We start from the raw sequence: 21,706 nt of genomic DNA on the forward strand, positions 1-21,706 counted from the left end.
GGTATTAACACTAATATTCATCATGCCACTCAATTGTAATTAATAGGAAATCCTCCTCTATCATGAAGTGCTAATGACTGTGGCATCCACAGTAATTCAGTATAACACATAATCAAACTGAAAAGGATCTGGAAGGAACTGTTTCCTCTGAAAGATTCTTTCCTTGTCTTCTAGGAGAGGATGATACTGTACTTGTTATTATAAACACTTCTAAATTATATATTACACACTGCAATGGAGTTTAGCCCTCCAATTTTAAAGTAAGTTATGATTATAGTGAAACTGATTGTAGCAGTGTGATGTAAAACTGTCTCAAAAATAATCAATCGAAAGTTTCCTGCGAAGTCATATTTTTAATTAACATCAATTTTCAGGACTTTGATGCTGGTAATTCTTTTGGTAGTGTAGGAGGAAACGTTCATTTCAGAGGAAATTCTTCTTCTTTGAATCAGCTCACTGTCAATATTGCATTTGTTAGAGGCATATGGATGCAATCACATTCCAGGACACCTTATTTGGTGTCTTACGGACTGAGGCTATTGTCCAACTCTAAAATCTCAGAGTACCACAGCAATAAGGATCTGTGCTTTGCAGACTCATGCCAATTTATGTAAATCACTCTTTCATCTGTTTAAATACAACGATCTTTGAGTGATGAAAACAGTTACGACTGTCACAAACAGTTTGAAAGATTAAAGTAATTCTGCTGCTGGCATATAAAACAATGTTCCACATCTAAACACAAACTTTGCAGGGTCTGTAATGTCATTGCTGGGAAGGATGAAAAGTTATAAGCAAACATTATCACTGCAAGGAAGTATGACATATTTTTCATGTTTGACACTGGACGTAAATATCCTCCCACACTGTTTAATGTGAGAACTGCATATGTGTGGCAGAGATAATAAAACATCTCAGAGAAAACAAATGAAGGGGAAAAAGAGTTATGATAAGTCGAACAGAAAATACAGCTTTGAAGCTGAAAGTCTTCATATTTGTACAGTTTATTCACAAAAGGAAGAATCAGTATTTGATACGCAGAGGAGACAGTCACAGATTCTGCAAGAGAGCCTGATGCCTTGTCGAACTGGTTATCTTTACAAATATATGGTATTTGTTTGACAAAAGCAGCTTCATAATTGCAGGTAACAGAAAATCAGGGCAACTATAAGATGCTTGTAAGTGCTAATGCTCTTCTGCAGTTGTTTAAACACCATAAATTAAAAGGCAATTGTGACTGAAATCCAATGCTCCTTAAGAATTGATTTTTTTGCTTAACTTATTCAGCATTAAAAGGTTCAAGAGCTTTACAAAGAAAATGAAACACAAGTGTCATAACCCAGTATGTTGGTTAAGGTAGAGGAATACAACACTAGTGAAAAACAAGTATGTGTCTTAGTTTCATATACTGTTTTAGAATATTTTTTTCTAAGATTTCATGTTAACTTTGTTTCTGTGGATTTACCTCTTGGGGAGAAAGGCTATATTTTTGTTGTAGAGAAGCAAGAAGTTTAAATATTTTTCAGGGGTTTTGGACATTTTAGGAAGTCATTACAGGAAAGATCTACCAAACTACTACGAATAAGGAGTTAAAACATAATTTCTACATCTGGTTTAAAACCAATATAATGCTGTCAGATTATTAAAGGAAATAAATGGCAATGTAAATTTCTTCCTAATTTTTGACTGTATTAAAATTTATAAAGGTACATCCTGTTAATAGTAAAAGAGAAACATGAAATACTATATTGTGAAAACGGTATTAATAATACTGTCTTGGAGTATTTTTATGTTAACATCCTATTTTATATGCTGCTTTGATTGAAAAGTAATAGAGTTTTGAGTGGACTTTTTTTTTTTTTTGCCTTAATGTAAGAAATTATATTATCATCATCTTACAAATCAAGATACGTACAGGGGCTATAAACTAAGGAAGGAAGGATGCTCACCTTGGGTTAATACAATGGCTGCTAGTAGATACAGAATAAATCACAAACACAAGAGATATGCACCAGAAAGGAAGTAACAATTCTTTATGTAGCTGCAGTGCCCTAGATCAAGCAATTCACATGATACTGCTTCAGATATTTGAAAGGGTCAGGAGGTATCTGCCTGTTTTGGCAGCCAAGTCTGTTACAGAAACAGATAAGCACCCCTCTTTATCCTCCTCATTCTCATGTCAAAGAATAGAGGAGTTCTGATCAGAGTTTCTGGCCAGTGCACTTGAATACTGTTTTTTCATGACGTTTCTTAATTTCTCAGTGTATTCCCCCAAGAATAATATAAAGTGGAAAGCAGTTAACATACAAATGAAGGGGGCTAGCCTTAATAGAACTTATTTTCTTTCCCACTGGATTACCTCAACAATCCTCTATGGTGCATTCAAACAGGCAAATCAGGAGATGTGGATCAAAGCTCCTGTTCTGCAGCAGAAATACATTAAAAAGCACAACAGATTGGATGCATGCCCAGGTAGCTACTGCAGCCTGGCTAATATTATTAAGAAATCACTTAGCAGTAAAAATCAGATTTACTGACATTTTCCATATGGTTGCTAACCTTGCCTGAAAAATGTACTACCTACCTCCTGACGTAGCACTGCAGTGACTCACTTGGTCTATGACTATTTTTCTATTGTACAGTGCCATGACTGAACAGTATTCATCTTTTATGTAGTATAGTATAGATGAACAGCAATTGTAGCAAAGCAATGAACTTAACCAACGTTACTTCCAAGTGCCAGGTTAAAATTCTAAACACAGGACAACTTCTTCTACCATGGGGTTGGTCTCAATAGATCTACTCTATTTGACAAATCCCTCCTTCTCCATCTTGTTTGTTACCTTGGGCACTTCAGCATATCTTGTGCCTTTCCTAAATAGTGTTCCTTCCCACTATTAATGATTTTCAGAAACTGTTCTGTCTTGACATCAGACTACTTGCTTCCCAGACTCTGTTGTAAACTAAATGAATTCCTGTAATAGCACAGTCTCCATCAGCAAGATGCTTTATTCTTGCAGAAATGAAAAGAGGCAGCTATGCACTTCCTATGCTAACTGCTACTAAGACTACAGACTTTTTGATTTGCACATTCCAGAATACAAGGGAGGATATGCAGCCCAGATTAGAGTTCTTACATGCTTTCTGACCTGGAACCAATGAAGGGGAATTTGACCAGATTTTGCAAGATCCTGGATGAATGTGTTATGCATTTCCATATTTATGACAACAGACAAAAAATATGAGATAGTCAAAGGGTAAAATGAAAAATAGATTTTGTTAAAGCTAGTCACCCACTCCTGCATGTCGTCTATTTTCTGGCTCACATTATACTTGAGAGAATGCAGGAAGAGAATAAAAAGTGTCATGAAAAAGTAAAAACAATGGCTGATGGCCAGCACCCTTTCTAGTGAGTTTCATAGCTGTAGTAACAAAACCTTTTCTTTTCTCCTTTTCAAAACAGAGTTATTTTGCATCTTTCTCACATACAGCTAATGATTTTGATTATTTTTGGTCACAATTTGGTATCCAAAGAAGAGGTTTTTTTTCTAATCAATTAAGAGTACAAATTTCATAAATTAATGTGCATTCCAAACCAACTACTAATATCAAGATTTCAATATTATTTTTGCAAATCATGGCAATTTAAATAGAAAATACTGCAAATGTATTTCTGAAAACAGCATGCAGTAATTCCACTGGAAATACAGTAAGTGTATAGTAATTTATTGTAATTCTTAGGTCTCTATACTGTAGGAAAACTAATAGATTTAATTGTACGGATAAAAATATGTTAATGATTATTTCCACTTTTAGAGTAATTTAAGCCCTTTTAAAATAGCATGGGAATATCAAATACAGCTAATGAAGTATTAACACAGTTTAAACATGATGTCTTTCTTGTGAGAATCACACAACACTTGACAAAGATTATCCTTCATTACAAAAAAGAGCAAGAATCATTATTTTACACTCTGTGTACCAGAAAAGTGAGGCTCTCTGAAAAAGAGATTAACCAACTCTTCTAGCATAACATGTCAAGTAGCTAAACTGGGAATAGAACCTAAAGGTTCTGGCACCTAATTCTCTGTTGAAGGCAATAGGCTATGTTACATCCAGTTACACAAAACAGCACTGACATCATCAGCAGAAGTACAGTTTATCCCCTCTAGCATTTTAGAATGTCAGTCTCCATAACACTGTGTGTTTTTTTTATTACAACACAGCAAGTATTATATTTAATTAGTATTAATTGTAATTAGGAAATTTAAACAGCTCTGTTAAAGCAAATCAATCTGTTGCTTTTTTTTTTCCCCCTACAGTATTTCCCATTTAGCTTTGAGAAGAAATGACAGGAAATTGTGCATCTGAGAAAAACCTGAGTATCTATGTGTTCCAGCCCTATTTTCAAGCCAGAAGTTTCAGAAAAGCATCTGAGCTTTGGATACTTGCTGTGAGCTGGCAGTAAGATAACGGACAAATTTTTCATACATTTGCTTAAACCAGCCTCAACTCTTTTTTAAACAAACAAAACTGAAAGCAGATGCTTAACGGATGCTCAGTATTATCAGTTAACTCCTAATTTCGGAGAAGCAGCTGAGTTTCCAGACACTTATCTGAACTCAACCTCTGAACTTCTTGAAATTTGTCCAATACCTATTTCAACAGCATAAATCAAGATGGTTGTCTGTGTTACTTTTACATATCTCCAGTGTACAGTTTTATAGGATTTCCCTTCTAATACCACACCAAGTACCACCCACCAATTATAAAGATTCAATACAAGTAGGTGACTGAAGGACAAACAGTGTCTGGAGCTCTCAGGACTTTGTACCTGCAAATTCTAATGAAAATGAGTACAAACTGAGGGCAAGTATAACAAAGACATCAATGGAAAACATAGAGAGACAGACAGAACAGTGTGATTCTCCATGCTTACTGTTGAACTGACACTTTTGAGATTGATTTTTTTTGTCTCTTTGTTGACATTTGTCTATTTTTATAAGTGTATGCTTGTGCTATCTTATATAGTTTCTTTCCTAGGAAAAGCCCTATACCATCCCAGTGAATCACAGAAGCTGAAAGAGCATATAGACTGGTGTACAGATACATACTAAAAATATTTGTTTTGAATTTGAAGATTTGAATACAGGATTTTCTTTTAAATTAGGTGCATGCAAAAAAAAAAATAAATCAAAATGAATCCCTACAACTTGTAAAAATGTTAGAATGAACAATGGTTCCTGGTGTTGCCATTTCTTACCTGCCTTGACAGACTAATGCCCCTTCAATGCAGTCTGGAATCTTAAAATTTGACAGAAAAACTGATATGGAACTTCAAAACAACTATATTTGAGCTGCTCTTTAAAGTTGTAGGCCCCGTTATTTATTTATAATATCAAACGTAATAATAATGATTATCTATGTGTCTGCATGTGTAGCAATTGAAACTGCTCACCAGTTCTCAGAAAAGAGGCCAGACATGCATGAACACACTGATTTTCACTACTGATCACAACTTGTATGAAATGAGCAAATAGGAATTGTCAACAAATCTCAGGCACAGAGTAGAAGAGCTGCACAGAGGATATTTCCAAGTTCCGACTCTATCTTAATGTCAAGCTAAAACTCATTCAGGTAAAAGCGACTGAAATTAAGGTCTAATAGAGCCTCGTTAAGCCTACCAGAAATTACTATTTGCTATAAAAAAGCTTGTATGAGAAGTATAGGTACTAGAGTGGCTGCTCATATACAGCAGATTTTGTTGCTTTTACTGATGTGTACTCACAGTAGATCTGAAAGTGCTCATGGCTGAACATTTACAGCCAATCAAATGTATTGACAAACATAGTTGATTCTAATGGTTTGACTTATTGACATAATGCTTACAGACACGAAAAGAAAGGAAGAGAAAAATCCACAGAGGCCCAGTGAAAGAAAGAGGCAATGAAACAACTGAAACAGCAAATTTACCTATGCCTATGACAGAGGCATAGACCTATGAAATATACATGCCTAGGACAGAGGAAAAAGCCATCCAATGTTAAAAGATGAGCAAAGAAAGAAGCAGAAAATTGCTAGTATAATACGTGAAGTCAGTGTTTTTGGTTTTATTTTTGTTTAAAATACCAAGGCCAATTTTAAAAATAAAACTACAAAATTAACTTTTGGTCCACTGACTGTTGAGGAAGAAGCAGTAAATCATAAAAAACTGATAGCAAGTTATCTAAAAGATCAAAATTCAAATCCCTTTAGTTCAGAATAATTACCTGCTACAGCAAACCACATGTCAATGTAGTTAGAAAGCAAAACAAGCAGCCACATTAATACAGCAGTGACCAGGACATTGAGATACTCATGTTCTGAGTTATTTTTCTGTGTAGCCTTGATCAAATCACTTATGCTTTGTTTTCTCAGTTGCTAGCTCAACCTGTGGAACAATTTCTTGCAGAAACTAAGTACAATCAAAAACTTCACAGCAATACATCAGAAGTAAAGGTTGTATTCCTTTTACTATAAAAAAGTTCCTTGAATTCCAGTAAACTCCTTTCCACAGCACACAGATTTTAATGAAAAAATGAAGAACCCAAAGAAAGCTAAAAAATGACAAGTGTCACTGAATAACTCGACTTCTTATTTCACTCTAAGTTCTCATTTAGTTGAAAGTAATAAAGTGAAGTCCTAGATGCCAACACAGGCAGTTCAATAAATGTGTGATATTCAGAGCATTGTGATAGGCAAAATACATTGTTTTTAAAAATGGATGAGTGTGTGATGGCAACATGCAACAGCACAGCCTAATTTACCACTTTAAATATTATGAGTGTCTACTGACAACTCATCTCAGAAAAAGGTAGATAAAACAACTGTCAGAAGATGAGAAATTATTTTAGACAAAATTAAAATATAGCATAAAACAATATTATAAAGTAAAAGGTAAACAAAAGAAAATAAAAAGTGGACACTTAATGAATGTGGTTTTGCTCTTCCCAGAATACAAACACGAAAACACTAAAAAGTGTCTGATAAATTTAATAGTTTACTAGTCCAATATTATTAATAGTCCAATAAATTTAATAGACCTCAGTGTCCCGGGACATCATGCAGGAATGTATCCTCTCTTAAACATATATATTATTCACAGACATAAGGTTAACATTTTCTGTGACACTGATAAGGATAAATTCTAATTCTGTATGTATCTGTACAAAGATAGTAAATCTTGTGAGGAACATGATTTTTTGTTTTACAATTATTATTTCATAATTTCTTCAAAAACAGAACTAATCTTTTCCCAAGATCAGCTCAGTAATTTTATCAAGTCCCACTCATCATAAAGCAGTATAGGTCAGCTTTGCAGGAGAAACCAGGTACTGTGTTACCTTTATTGTTTAGAAATGTGGTGACATGCATTTGCTATTCCTTGGTTTTGGCTGGGATTTTCTTTATAGCAGCTCACATGGTGCTTTGGATCTGTGACCCAAACAGTGTTGATAACACACCATTTTTTTAGCTACAACACTGTGACAAACAGCATACTGGAGATCATAAAGATACTGCAGAAATGTAAAAAGTATTATCTCAATCTTGGCATTATAGTTAAGCTGACAGTAAAAATTTCCAGTTAAATAATTGGGAAGGATAACTGTCCTGCTGTGACACAAAGATTTCCTCTTTATGTTTTTTGTTTTGTTTTACAAGTTCTGTGGCAAGAAATGTGCAGCTTTAATAGTGTCCAATAAATTTAAAATAAAATAAATATATCTATTAAGCTCCATTGGCATGGAGAAGGGTGAAGAAGAAGAATAGTTTATTCAACAGTACAACTTAACAAGGACTATTACTTTTAAAGCATCCTGTTTTCACTTTGCAAATAATATAAGATAACCTCGTGAAATAAAGTTATTAAAAAAGCACTACAAGGATCTTTATAAAATGGATTAAGCTAATTCATAAAGTATTACAACAATTTGAATGTAACTAATAGTAAGTACACATTCTGCCTGGAATAGTAGATTCAGATAGTTCACTTGACTTCTCAAACAGCAAATTGTTAAATTGTTCACAATTTCTGGGAGAAATAATAGCACCTTGGTAATATTTAATTCTTAAGAATTCTTAATATAGTCATCAGAAATACTGAGATACTTTGTTTATTCTAACAGACTGTACGTACTCCCTACAACCTGGGGAAGAAAAATCTGTTCCCTTACCTGTTCCACAGCTCCAGAGACCCCAGTGCTGGCACATGCAGCACTGTTGGAAATATATAGTGTAGGAAAACAGAAGAGAGCAAGACTGCTATTTTCAACATCAGCAACATGCATTTACGTGTCTTGTACTGATCATCAAATTGCACCCTCAGACCTCATCTCTTTTATCTCTAGACTCTACCCTCACAGGTTACTTCCTTATGTCTGTTTCTGTCTCACGCAAGGCAAAAATCTTAAATCTGAATTAGTCAGCTAATAGGCCCACACCATTGATACAAAACAGCATTACTTCATGTATGTACATGTACCTTCTCTAGAAGGGTACTTTTCATTCTAGTCTTTTATAGACTTTAAGATCTATATTCTATCTGAAAAATTTGGTCTGTGATAAATATCGTTTTCATTTTACCTACAATAATGATAAAGAACAAAAGCACAAAATAATCAGTAAGAAATATGTGAGATAAAAGAAAACAATCATCTTTGACAAGTGAATTCCAAGATCCGCATATCCATTACTTTTAACACATATATTTAGTGTATTAGGAACATAATCCATAGCAGATAGTATGAAATTTCAGAGGGAACAGGTATTTAATGCACCATACATTATGTATAGAACACCTTGTAAAACACTATGCTATTTATCAATATTTTTCTTCAAATATGCTTACCTTTTTGGAAGAATTCTTCTAATTTCTCCTTGAAGGGCTGGAGATGCTCTTCTGAAGACTCTCTGCAAACTAACTTCATCTGCTTTTCAGAGGCTATAAAAAATTTGAAAGACGTTAGATGTTAGAAAGAAGTAGATGTCAACGCTGTAGAAGCCTACATCCAAATTAGTCACCTACGCATACTTTAGAGTGAATTAAAATAGTCAATTTACATTATAATATTATATTATAATATTATAATATAAAAGCAATTACATTATAATAAAAAATACTGAAGTGTCAATAGTCTAGTATACCAATTAGAAAACTCTGTATGTGTTTAAAGAGTGGAATTTGTCTTTAGTAATGACTTGTTTGTCTTAATACTCCAGCTCTGAGCTGAGACTTGCTGCTATCACAGCTTGCCACACACACAAATTCTAGACAATATTTAAAGCCCAAAGCTTTGTTCTGTGGTGAGTGGAACATGCCTTCTATCTGGACTGATTTTAATCCATCAATACCAGGCATGTGTACTCAAGCATTTTTCTAACACAGATGCAGGAATTTAGCTTTACTTAAGTATTCAAATTATAGGCCATGACATGAAATAGTAGAAGTCTATAAGAAGAAAGTTAACTTACATAACTTATCATTTGTTTACTATTTAGTCTGTTACTTTAAGACCTGATGCCATGTCAATTTCTAAAAACTCCAGGTTATTTGCCAATTAATTTTAACATTACCTAGAACTTCTGTTAAACTTTGAAGGTTCTAGCGTTCCACATTAAAGATGAAATTAGACTTTTGGAAATCAAACGCAATTACCTTCCATTTAGTAACTGACTTTATTAAATACTATATGATTTTTTTTTCCACAACTCTTAATTCCTATGCAGCTAAATTTAGATAGAAATTTATTTTGGAGTTAAACCTGATAGTTAAAGTTTGGCTGCATGAAACATTTTCACACCATATTGCTGCCACCACTATATAACTCAACTTACTCCAGCAAAAATTAATACAAAACTGTGGAAACAGAAACTGAGCATTTTAAATTAACATGTAATGGAAGGTTGAAAACACATGCATACATTTTATAGCACAACTTAAATTGTGTTGCTTACTGTTATTGCCTATGGTACTTTTGGGCCACCAGGACTTACAGTTTGTAGAATTAGGAGGAGTTTTCTATATCTACTCAAGCAAACTGTAAAACTTCAGAATAAGATAGGGACATCGGAATTCTATAGAAAAAAAAATCTAGCAAAATAACTGAGATGCTACTTCAATTTCCAGCCGAAATTTTACACAAAGTAGCAGCTACAGGTCTGTGACTAATTTTTGTCATGCTTAAAAAAAATCCATAAGAAGTATATAAGGTAATATTAAGAAATTATTCTAAAGCAATATAAAATGACAAAAGGGTTAAAGTATTAATGCACATTATGTTGTTGCATTTGATATAGTGACTATAGAATGCACATGATTAATATAATCACCTAAGGTTGATGATTGTATTAATGACTGCAAGCCAGTCATTATTTTAGAATGACCTTATACAAATAAATTTGTAAAAATCTACAGAGAAACAGATATGAATATATATATATAATAATAAGCTTGTAACTACAGTAGCATCAAAACATACCCTAACATACTCTAGAAAGGTGTTTTTGCAAACTTAGAGCTACTAATGTATTGTCTTGATTATTCTAGCCTCCTTGATTCCTCCTACAAGCATTAACAACCCAAGATTATTAGAACAGTTAATTGGATATGTCCCATGGAAATAATTAAGTGACCAAGACTAGGACCAATTGTTTCTAAATTAGAAAGAAAGCACACGTAAAACCCCTTCAATAAAGAATATTTTTTTGAATAAAGACAACTAACATTAACCATACTCAGATGAAAAAAGCTAAAGAAAAATACTGAAAAGTAGAAGTGCCAGTGTACAGAGAAGCTGATTTGGGTGGTGAATTCTTTAGTAGAATCTTAACATCCTTAACAAGAGGATCAACATTTGGAGTGAGGAGAGAGAATGAGTAAAAGGAAAGGCACATCAGAGAAGATCAAATGGGACACATAACATAGAACAAGTCAGTCCTGGGCACTGATTAAAACTCTAACTTTGAGATCAGACAAAATGAGATGAAATGCCAGTTAGCATTGCTTAAGTCATCTTAAGTCAATGAAACTGAAAGAGACAAAAGAAGTCAAGTAAATGCTGGAAGACTCTAAGAAATTACATTATTGGAAAGCCTTAAAAAATAAATAAATAAATAAATAAATAAATAAACAACAACAAAAAAAAAACACCTTAAATGAGTCTCTGATGAAGATATTTACTTAGACAAAAACTACCTATCTGGAACAAAAATCTACTCGTCTAATTCCCAAAGTTCTTTAGATAACTAAAAATAGACTGAAGGGCCTTAAGAAAGTTTTAGATTTGAGCTAAGGCAATCAAGGACAATGGTGATGAGGTGAAAATCACAGGAGCAATGTCTTTGCCCTGTACTGCTTAGTCCTCCTTTAGTTGACTCTGAGTTTAGGTCACACTTCACTGAAAGACATATATATATATAGTTCTGTTCTATAAAGGAAAATAAAAATATTTTTCTGGGCAACTGAAGGTTGACTAGGTCTGTTTAAACTCAACTGCACTGAAGTACTTGAATAAAACTTTAATTTATTTACTTGCTAAAGCTAAAAATAAGACAGAGCATAGATATGGAGTAAGTGGCTGAAGGCAATATTAACTTCAGCTTGAACTGAAGTCTTAAAAATGATGTATTTCTGCTCAAATGTCTCCATTCTATTTCAGTATCCCCTTCAATAATTAAGTGTCCAATGCAGAATAATGATTCTTTCTCCAAAATTTATAATAAAGTGATGTCTAGGACTACCAACGAGATGTATCTTCCAGGCTGTTGAACCTTGGAACTTCATTAAACTTGCCCAGGGATAGATAAGATATGGAAAAGAATAGTAAAAGTGTGTTCAAAGGAATTACAAATCAGATACAAGTAAAGACACTCAGAAAAGGAAGATGATTTTCATGATCGGGTTAAATCAAGGATTTTGAATAAAATGGCAGTTATATTCTATATATTAAAGTCAGCTGATCAACCCCGATTTGCAGTATGTGAAAGGCTACCATACAACTCTATGACATGCCTCAGTTCCACACAACATAACATGAAGGTTTCTGGTACCTACCATTTACTGAACTTCATGTTATTAAGCTCAATAATACCTTCTTAATGTTTATTCACAAGTTTACTTGAAATATACTAATATTAAAAAAAAAAATCTACCAACTCAAGCAAAACATTATATAAAGAAATTAAAACTGAAAAGTTCTGCTCCATTCCTTGCTCTGATTTAAAAGGAAAATTATTTTAGCAAGGTTTTTTATTAGAATGATTCTGAAGTAAGGATCCTAATAAACATTCCTTCTTTGACATACATTCTAAAAATTTTCTTTCTGAGAAAAAGAAATCTGAAATTTTGAGGAATCTGAAGAAATTCTGAGGAATCTGATAGCTAATGTATCATACCAAATGTACACTTCCTCTCTCACCACCTTATTCCAAATTAATCATTTGAGGAACTAAACAACCTGCTTCAGCATTAATGAGCTCAAGCAGATGCAAATTCTCCATTACTGTACTAAACCTTTGGGTCATTTTCTTGGTATGCATTATATGTTAGTCAAATTAAATGTAAAATACTACTTTGAAAATTGTTTATTTCTAAATGAGCTATTGCAAAAAAAAGAAAATATGAGTGTGTAACAATATTTGAAAGCCCTTACAAATTTTTGGACGTACATCATGCTTCACCCACTGCAAATCTTGGCCATAGAAATGGAAACCATTAGCAAAACATTAGAACAAAGCTGGAAACTGCTGATTATCGGTTTGCCACTGTCTTCAGATTTAATGCAGTATTTGGCTCAAAAAGTTCTTTAAAAATCCCCAATATAAGTGAAAATATTTACAAAATAGAATGTCTCTCACTTAATGCCTATTGGGCAATAGTCTTTTAAAACTCCACAGACACTTGTAAATCTGTCAAAAGAATCACTGCCCATAAACAAACTTTCATGTAAAGAGCATTTCAGTGTCAATCAGACTGGATTTGGAATTTTTTAAGCATCATTTTTAAAGTAAACGCAAAACCAGAAATAGTTTAATGTTGATAACAGTAAATTACTAACTATTTACTCACCAGAACCCACCAGTAGCATTTACAGGAATCATCCTGACAGTGCAACCATGTATCAACACCATGAATTCCTATAAACCTGTCACTGACACTACCCCCATGAGTTATGCTATTGTGAAAGTTGCTAACAACCCCCACTCCTGTTGTCTGTTCACAGCCTGGCAGCTTATACTGCCAACCTTGCTATTTTATTTTCTTGTTATAATGCAGCTTATCTTTGACAGAAAGGTTACTATTTGATAATTCATTTTTAGAACCCTTTCCTTTCCTGTTCCAAAGGAGATTTGAAACCATACCTCAAATGAATTCAATGTTTTACTGAAGAAACCCAAATTTCTGTATGAAATTTTAAAGAGCAGGAATCACACTCCTTGGGCCTATATACCCAAACTTCAGCAGGAGATTTGTAAATATAAATTAATTCATTTTCCTCATTATTTATCTTACATGGTGCAGCTTTATTACATTTCCTTACTTGCAAACAACTTTCCAAGCTAAATAGAACATTACAGGAGATGCATGTTTACCCTCTGAATGCTGTTGCAGCATTTGATTATATTCTTCTGCTATTAAATGTGACTTTAGATACATATTTACTGCAGGTATGCACATACGAGCATTAGCCTAATTACAGTCCATTATACCTATGCCATTTGCAACTCTTGTCCTTATTTATAGTCCTGCAAGTTAATGTTTAATTTCTATAGAATTTTAAACAAGTGTGGAGACAGAAAGAGATGTATCATGATTCCTTCTGAGTGCAAGTAGTTATACTGCTTTTCAGTTATTTTCCAGAATAATTTCAGAGACAGCATTTTACTTGCAGCTTTGGACTTATATTGATAATCAGTCATTTGACATCACCGATGGCAACACACAAAAGGTTCAAGCACTAACACCCTAGCCAGAGCCAGGCCGACTAATACAGAAGCCCTTGAACCAAACAGAGAGAGAAATGCCATGAAGAGAGGGTGAAGTTTCCTGAGAAAAAAGGTAGCAGAGACAAAAGCAGAAGAGGAACAAATCATGGTGGTACTCTGTATTCTCAAGCTTGGTTTTTATTGTCTGAAATAAAGATCAACAATGTGATGCAAAAGAAGTATTAGCACACAAAACTAAATGCACCATAGTTACAGTTCTGTGCAAAGTTATTTTCAGTGAACTTAGAACAAGAATGTTTATATGCACAGTTGTTTTCTTCACTCATTAATAACTGTTTTCTTAAAAAGCTATTTCACAGGATAAAGCCAGTATGTAAAACTTTAAACAGTCTGATCCTTTTCTGTTTGAAATACACTTTCCCTTTGTGATGCACAAAACCCAGTATCTATTTAGGTGCTTAAGGCAATAGCTCTCATGTCTAAATGAGACAGTAGAAGTTTTAAGTGATAAATCCTAAGGTGGGGAAAGTGAAATAATTGAATTAGCATCTTGGAAAACAGCCTGTAAAGTTCACCTGTTCTACTGGACATTTAATAGAACACTAGATTTGTAAATCTTGACAGTTCTCACAAGTTTTATCAGGTATTCTGGCTTTGGTTTTTCAGATTTAAGATTTGTGAGATTTTTGTTCTTTTTCTTTTAAGATTAAAATATTTTGAACTTTTACAGTATATGAAGATATGCAGGGAAAATGTCAGACCTACATTAATTGCAACTAACCTAAAGGAAATTTTATTTCATTTTTTTTCTCCTTGTTTTGACAAAGCACATCAACATTTTATATATATCATTTTAAATCCGTCCTGTTAAGATTGTTTCCTAAAAATACATTTAACAAAATGAACAAAGATTACTAGTAAAACTAAATATTTTTCACACCATAGCAACACGTCTAAGACTCTGGTTAATGTATTCTCTCTGAAATGGTAGTTTACATTTAGCGCACCCTTCAGCAGAAAAGCATACTGCATCGGACGGAACAGCACACACAAATGAATATAATGACTAAACCCTCATAATTTTCCAGTCAAGTCTCTGTAAGATTCTTTAAGTGATTCCAGCACACACTATTAGTAGAAAGTTTTGGTTTAATGTCAAGATCCAAACATACAGACCTCCGCACATCATTAAGATTTGTCAGGAGTGTAGAAATGTGCGCGAGCAGAACCCGCTGAGAAATCGGAACATTTCACTTCTGTCTGCACAGTACAGAAAGTGAATATCTGAAATGGAAGCATCTTGTCTGGCTAATTTAGAGCAAGATGAGACTTTTAAGAAGCAATAATATTTTTAATCAGATGAGCTAAACTTTTTCCAGCGAGAGAAAAAAGGACCTTCCAAACACACAAACACATTACTATTTGGAGTGTTGGACAGATAGAAGAGAATTGCCAGGCAATGACTGAAACAGTATGTTCATAAGCTGAAACTGCAGAACCAGAAGTGATCTCCTCTTTCTCTCTGTACTGCTGGATATCTGATTTTCTGTGCGAAACAGATCATAAGGTTCCACCTAATTAATTCTTCTATCAAGCGTATGGCTTAGTTAGAGTATGCTGCTTGGTTGATTTTAAAATCACTATGTAAATTCATACTTCTTTAGGTGTTAATTACCATAACTATTACTAATTTCTATCCCACTGTCTGAATTAATGTGCTTTCAATTTTTGATCACTGGTAGCAGATGCATACCCACTGCCTCAAATCTAGCAGAGATCTACCCTCTCTTTTACTGCATACTCTCTGAGACAGGAAAAGCTGATGAGATCCATTAATATGAAGTCATTGCTCCTTCCAGCTCTCCAGACTGCATCATTCATTATCCATCATACATTGATAGGGACAACATTCCTACTCCCAGATGTATACTACCTGCTTCCAGATGTATACTACACTGTTATGCAACAGTACACAGTAACACACACACGTATATAAAACAGCACACAGAAAAGAAAGGTGCATAGAAAATCTTAACCTTGGTATTTCCAAAATTTGTTTGAGAATCTTAACATTTGCAGAATAATTTTAAATAAGAAATTTCCTAGGACTCTTTAGCCAAGGGGAAAAAAAGAAAAAAGAAAAAATTAACAGCATGCCATTGATTAACAGATAGAAAGCTTTCTCCCTAGCCTTTATGCACATGTGCAGACATCTGCTTTTATGCAATAAAATCTTCTAAAACATAATTTCTTTGCCCCTCTACTATACTTCCGAATCCTATTAAAACCCTCACATACTATTCTATGATTATCATAAACTAGAAAATCTAATGGAATTTTAAGAAATGCTCCACTTAGTAAGATTTCTAGTTAATCTATTCGCATATGAACATTACCAGTGGAACACTGTCAAAATGTTAGTTTTATTGTACAATAGAATCCAGTGCACATATACAAAATGTGTTTTTTAATGCCTGTGTTGTATCTTTGCCAAATCAAAACAAACTGAAATGTATCTCAGCTTGCTGAGGCATGAGACTATTCAAAAAGAGGTCGGAAAAATCTAACAAGAAAAGACTCATTTTACCAACTAATAATTGAAAACAAAATAATTGTCCCTGCATAAAGTTGTCCTTTTCTCTTTTCCCTACATCATTTTGTACTGCCTCTGAATATATCATGTAAATCTTGGACAGTGCAAAAATATAGTGATACTCATCAGGTACATAACAACATGCTCCATTTATGTTGACATCTAAAGAGCATTGCACATCACAGGCACCTATTTGGTTCCCTATGCTCCACCACCCAGTTCAAATTCCTATTTGCCTATGGTTTCAAAATTTTAAGTTTAATTTTAAAATTAGAAAGTATAATTAATATTTAAGAAAAACTGTAAAGTTACTGGTTCCTGGAAAATATCATTCAACTTCTCTGCTGACTCTGGGAAAATTTTTCCAGAAAATGTGTGTGACTGAGATGTCTAAATCACACTGTTAGAGTGACTTAAAACATTCCATTTAATTAGACTAAGGCTTCAATCTGCTGAACATATTTTTGAAAAGGGCCTTTGATACTTTATTGAATGTTGACCTGTAACAAATAAACAATCACCTTTTACTGCAAAATATCTGCTGGTTCAACAAACTATTTAGAAAGTTAACATTCAAGCTGATATTGTAATTTTAATGATGTGATTCAGTAACCTTTGTCAATAAAACTAATCAAACAATACACAAAATCTCTCAACTTTGTAATCACTGTCCTATTGATAATTATTTTATTATGGTTATACTAAAACTCTATTCTATAAAATATTTTTTTTCTCAGGCCTATAGTATTATGTATGAACTAATTGTATAATTCTATCTGAACAAACAGTAACACATTCAATTAATTAATATCTCCATTCAATTAATTTCTCAATTTCTGCTTATATAAAAGTCCAACAAAAGCTGAAAAATTCTCAATTCATTAACTGAAAACATCGATTACTTTCTAGATCAAAATTGGTTTATTATTCATTAATAGACATAATGCAAAAACTTGCAACTTATTTTGAGGATTCCAATGGTAATACACACGTATATTTTATTTCAACTCCTTGTAAATAATATCGATTAAACTTTTATTTTTTCCTATTGGTAAATATATTCCACCATAATTCTTGATAAGAACAAAAGTTTTCAGGATTTTCAATCAGGAAAATCAGAGTGCTTTAGTCTTAAATGAGCATGGACTAATTATTTTTTATTTTTGCAGCTTCCTTCTTTGCTCTCTGTATAGCAACAGTGGATGCAAGTGACGTTTCAATTTCCACCTATTTCTCATTTCTAAATTCTGTTCCATTACTGTCTTAATTTCGTAACACATTTCCACTTTACAGTACAATGTCATACAGAGCTTCCTGAGGAAGGTACTGAATGAGGATAATGCAGATGCAACAGTGTAATATTATCTCTTGTCTAAGCCCTGCTAAGAGACAGGGTTAATTAGCTATGATGTTGTTATTGGTATGGCAACCCTATGCTAATCATATCCAGTGAAATGGATGTTTCTCTGCAATAAGGCTCTCTGGAGACAGAGAATTGGTCTCTAGTCAAAAGACAAGTATGTTTTGAAATTATGTATTATTATTCAGCTATTAGATGAAATACAAGAAAAGTTGAAAAAGGAACTAATTCTCACACTAAAAAAAATTGTAAACTTCTTTAAGGGCTGATTTTTTGCCACAGCAAAGAGGGATAGCAACCTGAAACACAGAATGGCACTAGTCTACAGAATGTGTGTGATTATTTTGTTGAAGACAGATTTTGATTTGACCATCTTCTGAAAAAGTGAACTTCTAAAACAATCTTTCAAAGAAGATGTGCTAAATACTGACTACTGAGCACTTTAAATACATTAATGAAGATTTCTTCATCACCACCATATCTGGAAGAAAAAAGCAGAGCAATCCCTTTCTGGTTCTTCCTTCTCTGTCTGAAGAAGTAAACAGTAAGAAAGGGATGCTATAGGAACCAGAACAGTGAAACTTAATAGAGGAAAGTAAGGACAAAGCTATGAGTTCTGATATGGAACATGATCAGTGCAATTAAAAAGTGAATTTTGTACTGAGGATCCTGTGCAACATCTTGCGTAGAATTTAGAAATTACTTGGCTAAGGAAGGCCATATTGTGCTTGCTTGCCTCTTTGTTTAGATACTCCAGGTACTATATGACATTAGGATAAAAAACATGTATATTGTCATGCCATCTGAGAATGAAAATAAAATTAAGTAATTGAAGAAGAAGCAGAGTATGTTCAGATATGGTATGTTCAGATATCTAATGAATATAGAGAAGACGGAGACAGACTCTTCATGTACATCTAAAGGAAAAGGACAAAGAGTCACAAGTTGCAACGTAGGCATTCTGACAAGGGATAAGGAAAAAAAAAAATCATGACATTTACTCAACACTGGAAGAGGTGCCCAGAGAGGAGTTGGAATCTCCGTCCTTAGACTTAGAACTGAGTCTAGGCCTCAACAGGCCCTATGGAACTGGATCTAAATGTGAAGTGAGTCCTGCTGTAAGGTTTTGGATCAGATGACCTCCAGAGGTATTTCCAACTTACATTTCCTTACAAGATGTTTGTAATGCTTCTGTATGAAAAACAACATGAAAATGGCCAATGTAACATTGTAATTTCTCCATTTTTCATGCATAGTTTATTATCTTACCTTTTAATTTTTCTAAAAGGATTATGCAATTTTAAAAGGTGTGGTTTTCATAAGCTGAAGTTTTTATGTAGGTGCATTACTTAAAAGCAGGAAAGTTGGAGATAACATACTTTTGGAAGATACAGATCTGTGAACAACTAGGTTAAGAGGCCCCCAGCTCCAAACCATGTATCCTGGAGTACTGAAATCCAACTGATTATTAAAAGGTAGCTGATCCATGAAGTCTTGTATCTATTTTAGATGAAGTTATTTCTTTTTGGTCATATATGTGCGTATTTATAAATATCTACATATATATTCATATACTCTCTTAAGTTAGTAACAAATTAAAAAATATACAGCATTGAAAAAATGTTAGTGTGAAAATGGCAGATAGAATCTGTACTGGCAGCCATGAAAGAAAGTAAAAGCTAAAGTTCACAAAAAGCTAAAGTTTAAAAATAAATGTGGATTTTCAATGAGATCAGAATGTCAAAATATCATAGGAAATTTAATTTATTATGAGCAATAAGGATGGAGTATTCAGCATGGAACTACCCTGGTTTCCATTTTTAACAATTCAGTAGATACCTTCGCTCTTTCTGCTGTTATAGTCAAGAATACTAAAAAGTTACAATGAACATTACAGTAAATGATGTAAGGAATCTAATATTGCTTTCAAGTGTGCATGGTGTAGCATTTTAAAATTTTTCGAACTGTATTGCATGGAAGAGCAATGAGTATGACAGATGGAAACAATCTTCAATGCAATTAATTTTGAATAATTAAGGTTGTTCAGCTTTGGAGGTAGATTAATAAAGGGTTCATGGTAAAACATATGCAAGTCTATTATACTCTGGTGAAGAGGTTTGCTTTCTAAAAATCTTCATATGACTAAATATTTCAAATATTCCATGCTTCTTCCAGAAGAATACCAATCAAGTGGCACTGTCCAGACCAGAAAGGACATACTTGGTCATACAGAAAGGAAAAAGTGGTAATTGCTGCTCTAGACAAGGAATAATATATATTATGATCTTAAAATACTGATGCAAAACAAAAGCTTTGTTTTCATAAACATAAAGATGAACTGAAAAGCTAATACCTGTCAAATGTATACGTGTACCTGCTTATACCATTCTATGCAATACTTGGAAATCCTGGAAATGCAATGACTATACAGACCTGGAGTGAAATTCTAAGCTTACAGAAAACATTTTTTTTCTATGACTTTAAAGCAGAACCAGATTTCATTCTATAATTGCCATCTCACTATTTAAAATCAAATGCTTTTACACTTCTTTCCACTTAAAAACATATATTAAATGTGCATTTTTTAAATCATGCTTTTTAACCTAAAAATGCTCATGACTGCGAAGTTTGTTCTGGGATGTGTGTTAAAACCTGCTGGACTAAGGTTCTCAAAAAAGACATGTTCAAATTTTTGAGCCAAACTTTAGTTGACACTGTCCCTTTAAAGTCTAATCTGAAGGACTTCAAAATAGTAAATCGTATGGAACTCAATCTGTTTATCTGAAATGGATGAAAGGGTTTGTGCTCCATCTAGATCTGAACTCTTGGTTCCACAGAGTCTAGGTATTTCAAGCCCAAAGTTCAGACCTTTAAGACATGTGCCTCTCTCATGAATCCCCAGTCTTTCCCATGTTAATATCCATCATTAAAAGGTGAATGAATGCCCTGACAAACTAGGATATTATGAAGAGTTTCTATCAAAATTGCCACTTCAGACACAATAGGTGATGCTTATCCTGCTTTTACTCACCTTGTACAAATCTCAGAAAAAAAACTAAGTCACTAATAGACACATTCGTTTGTTCCCAAACGGCACATAAGAAAACCTCTCTTTCATTTATTACCTTTGTCTCATCCCACTTTCACAGTAATATGTTTAAGACTACCTTAGCCAACCAAAGTGTGAAATAAATCCAATGTACCCTATAACACAGGCAGCTCCAGTTAATATTGTTCAAATTATTTACATCTGAAGGGCCGCGCCTGTCTGGATAGCTGGGCCCGACGCTTCTCTGGACTTGGTTTCTGCTACTCACATCTGTTTCAGCTTTAGACTTTCACTGGTATTCTGCCAGCAGCCACAACTTTTTAATGGCTACAATAAACTACAGAGACTCATCAAATCTTTGTTGAACGTGTTAAAATTATAACCTCTTCAATTAAAATTTCGATTTAAAAATAAACTACAGCATTATCTGAAGAGAAAAAAATTGAAAGGGAATGTTTGAAAGAGATACAACATTTTTATATGAGTGATTGCTTCTTTGTTTAAATGTAGGAGAAATTATTCACGGGAATGCTTGTTAGAATCCTGCTGCATATTTCTGAGTGATAAAATACCAACATCTGAAAACATTTCCACAACCTTTTTTGTTTCAAATCCTTGCTGTCATTAACTTTATATGTTAATTGCTTTGGATGGGTTTCAAATACATCTTTACAAAGAAAAATGGTGAAAACAACCTCAACATAACAAATTTTCTCTGAAT

At 33.5% G+C, this 21,706-nt stretch overlaps 1 protein-coding gene across 1 annotated transcript in view; it reads right to left on the minus strand.

Moving 5' to 3' along the window:
• FMN1 (formin 1) overlaps nt 1-21,706 on the minus strand; it is a 141,561-nt gene that overhangs the window by 37,264 nt on the left and 82,591 nt on the right. Inside the window, exon 13 of the mRNA XM_035539549.2 lies at nt 8,888-8,980. Coding sequence (XP_035395442.1) covers nt 8,888-8,980 — 93 coding nt within the window. The remainder of the gene's footprint in view (nt 1-8,887; nt 8,981-21,706) is intronic.

The sequence above is a fragment of the Cygnus atratus genome, chromosome 5, assembly GCF_013377495.2.
Source record: "Cygnus atratus isolate AKBS03 ecotype Queensland, Australia chromosome 5, CAtr_DNAZoo_HiC_assembly, whole genome shotgun sequence".
NCBI classification, from domain to species: domain Eukaryota; kingdom Metazoa; phylum Chordata; class Aves; order Anseriformes; family Anatidae; genus Cygnus; species Cygnus atratus.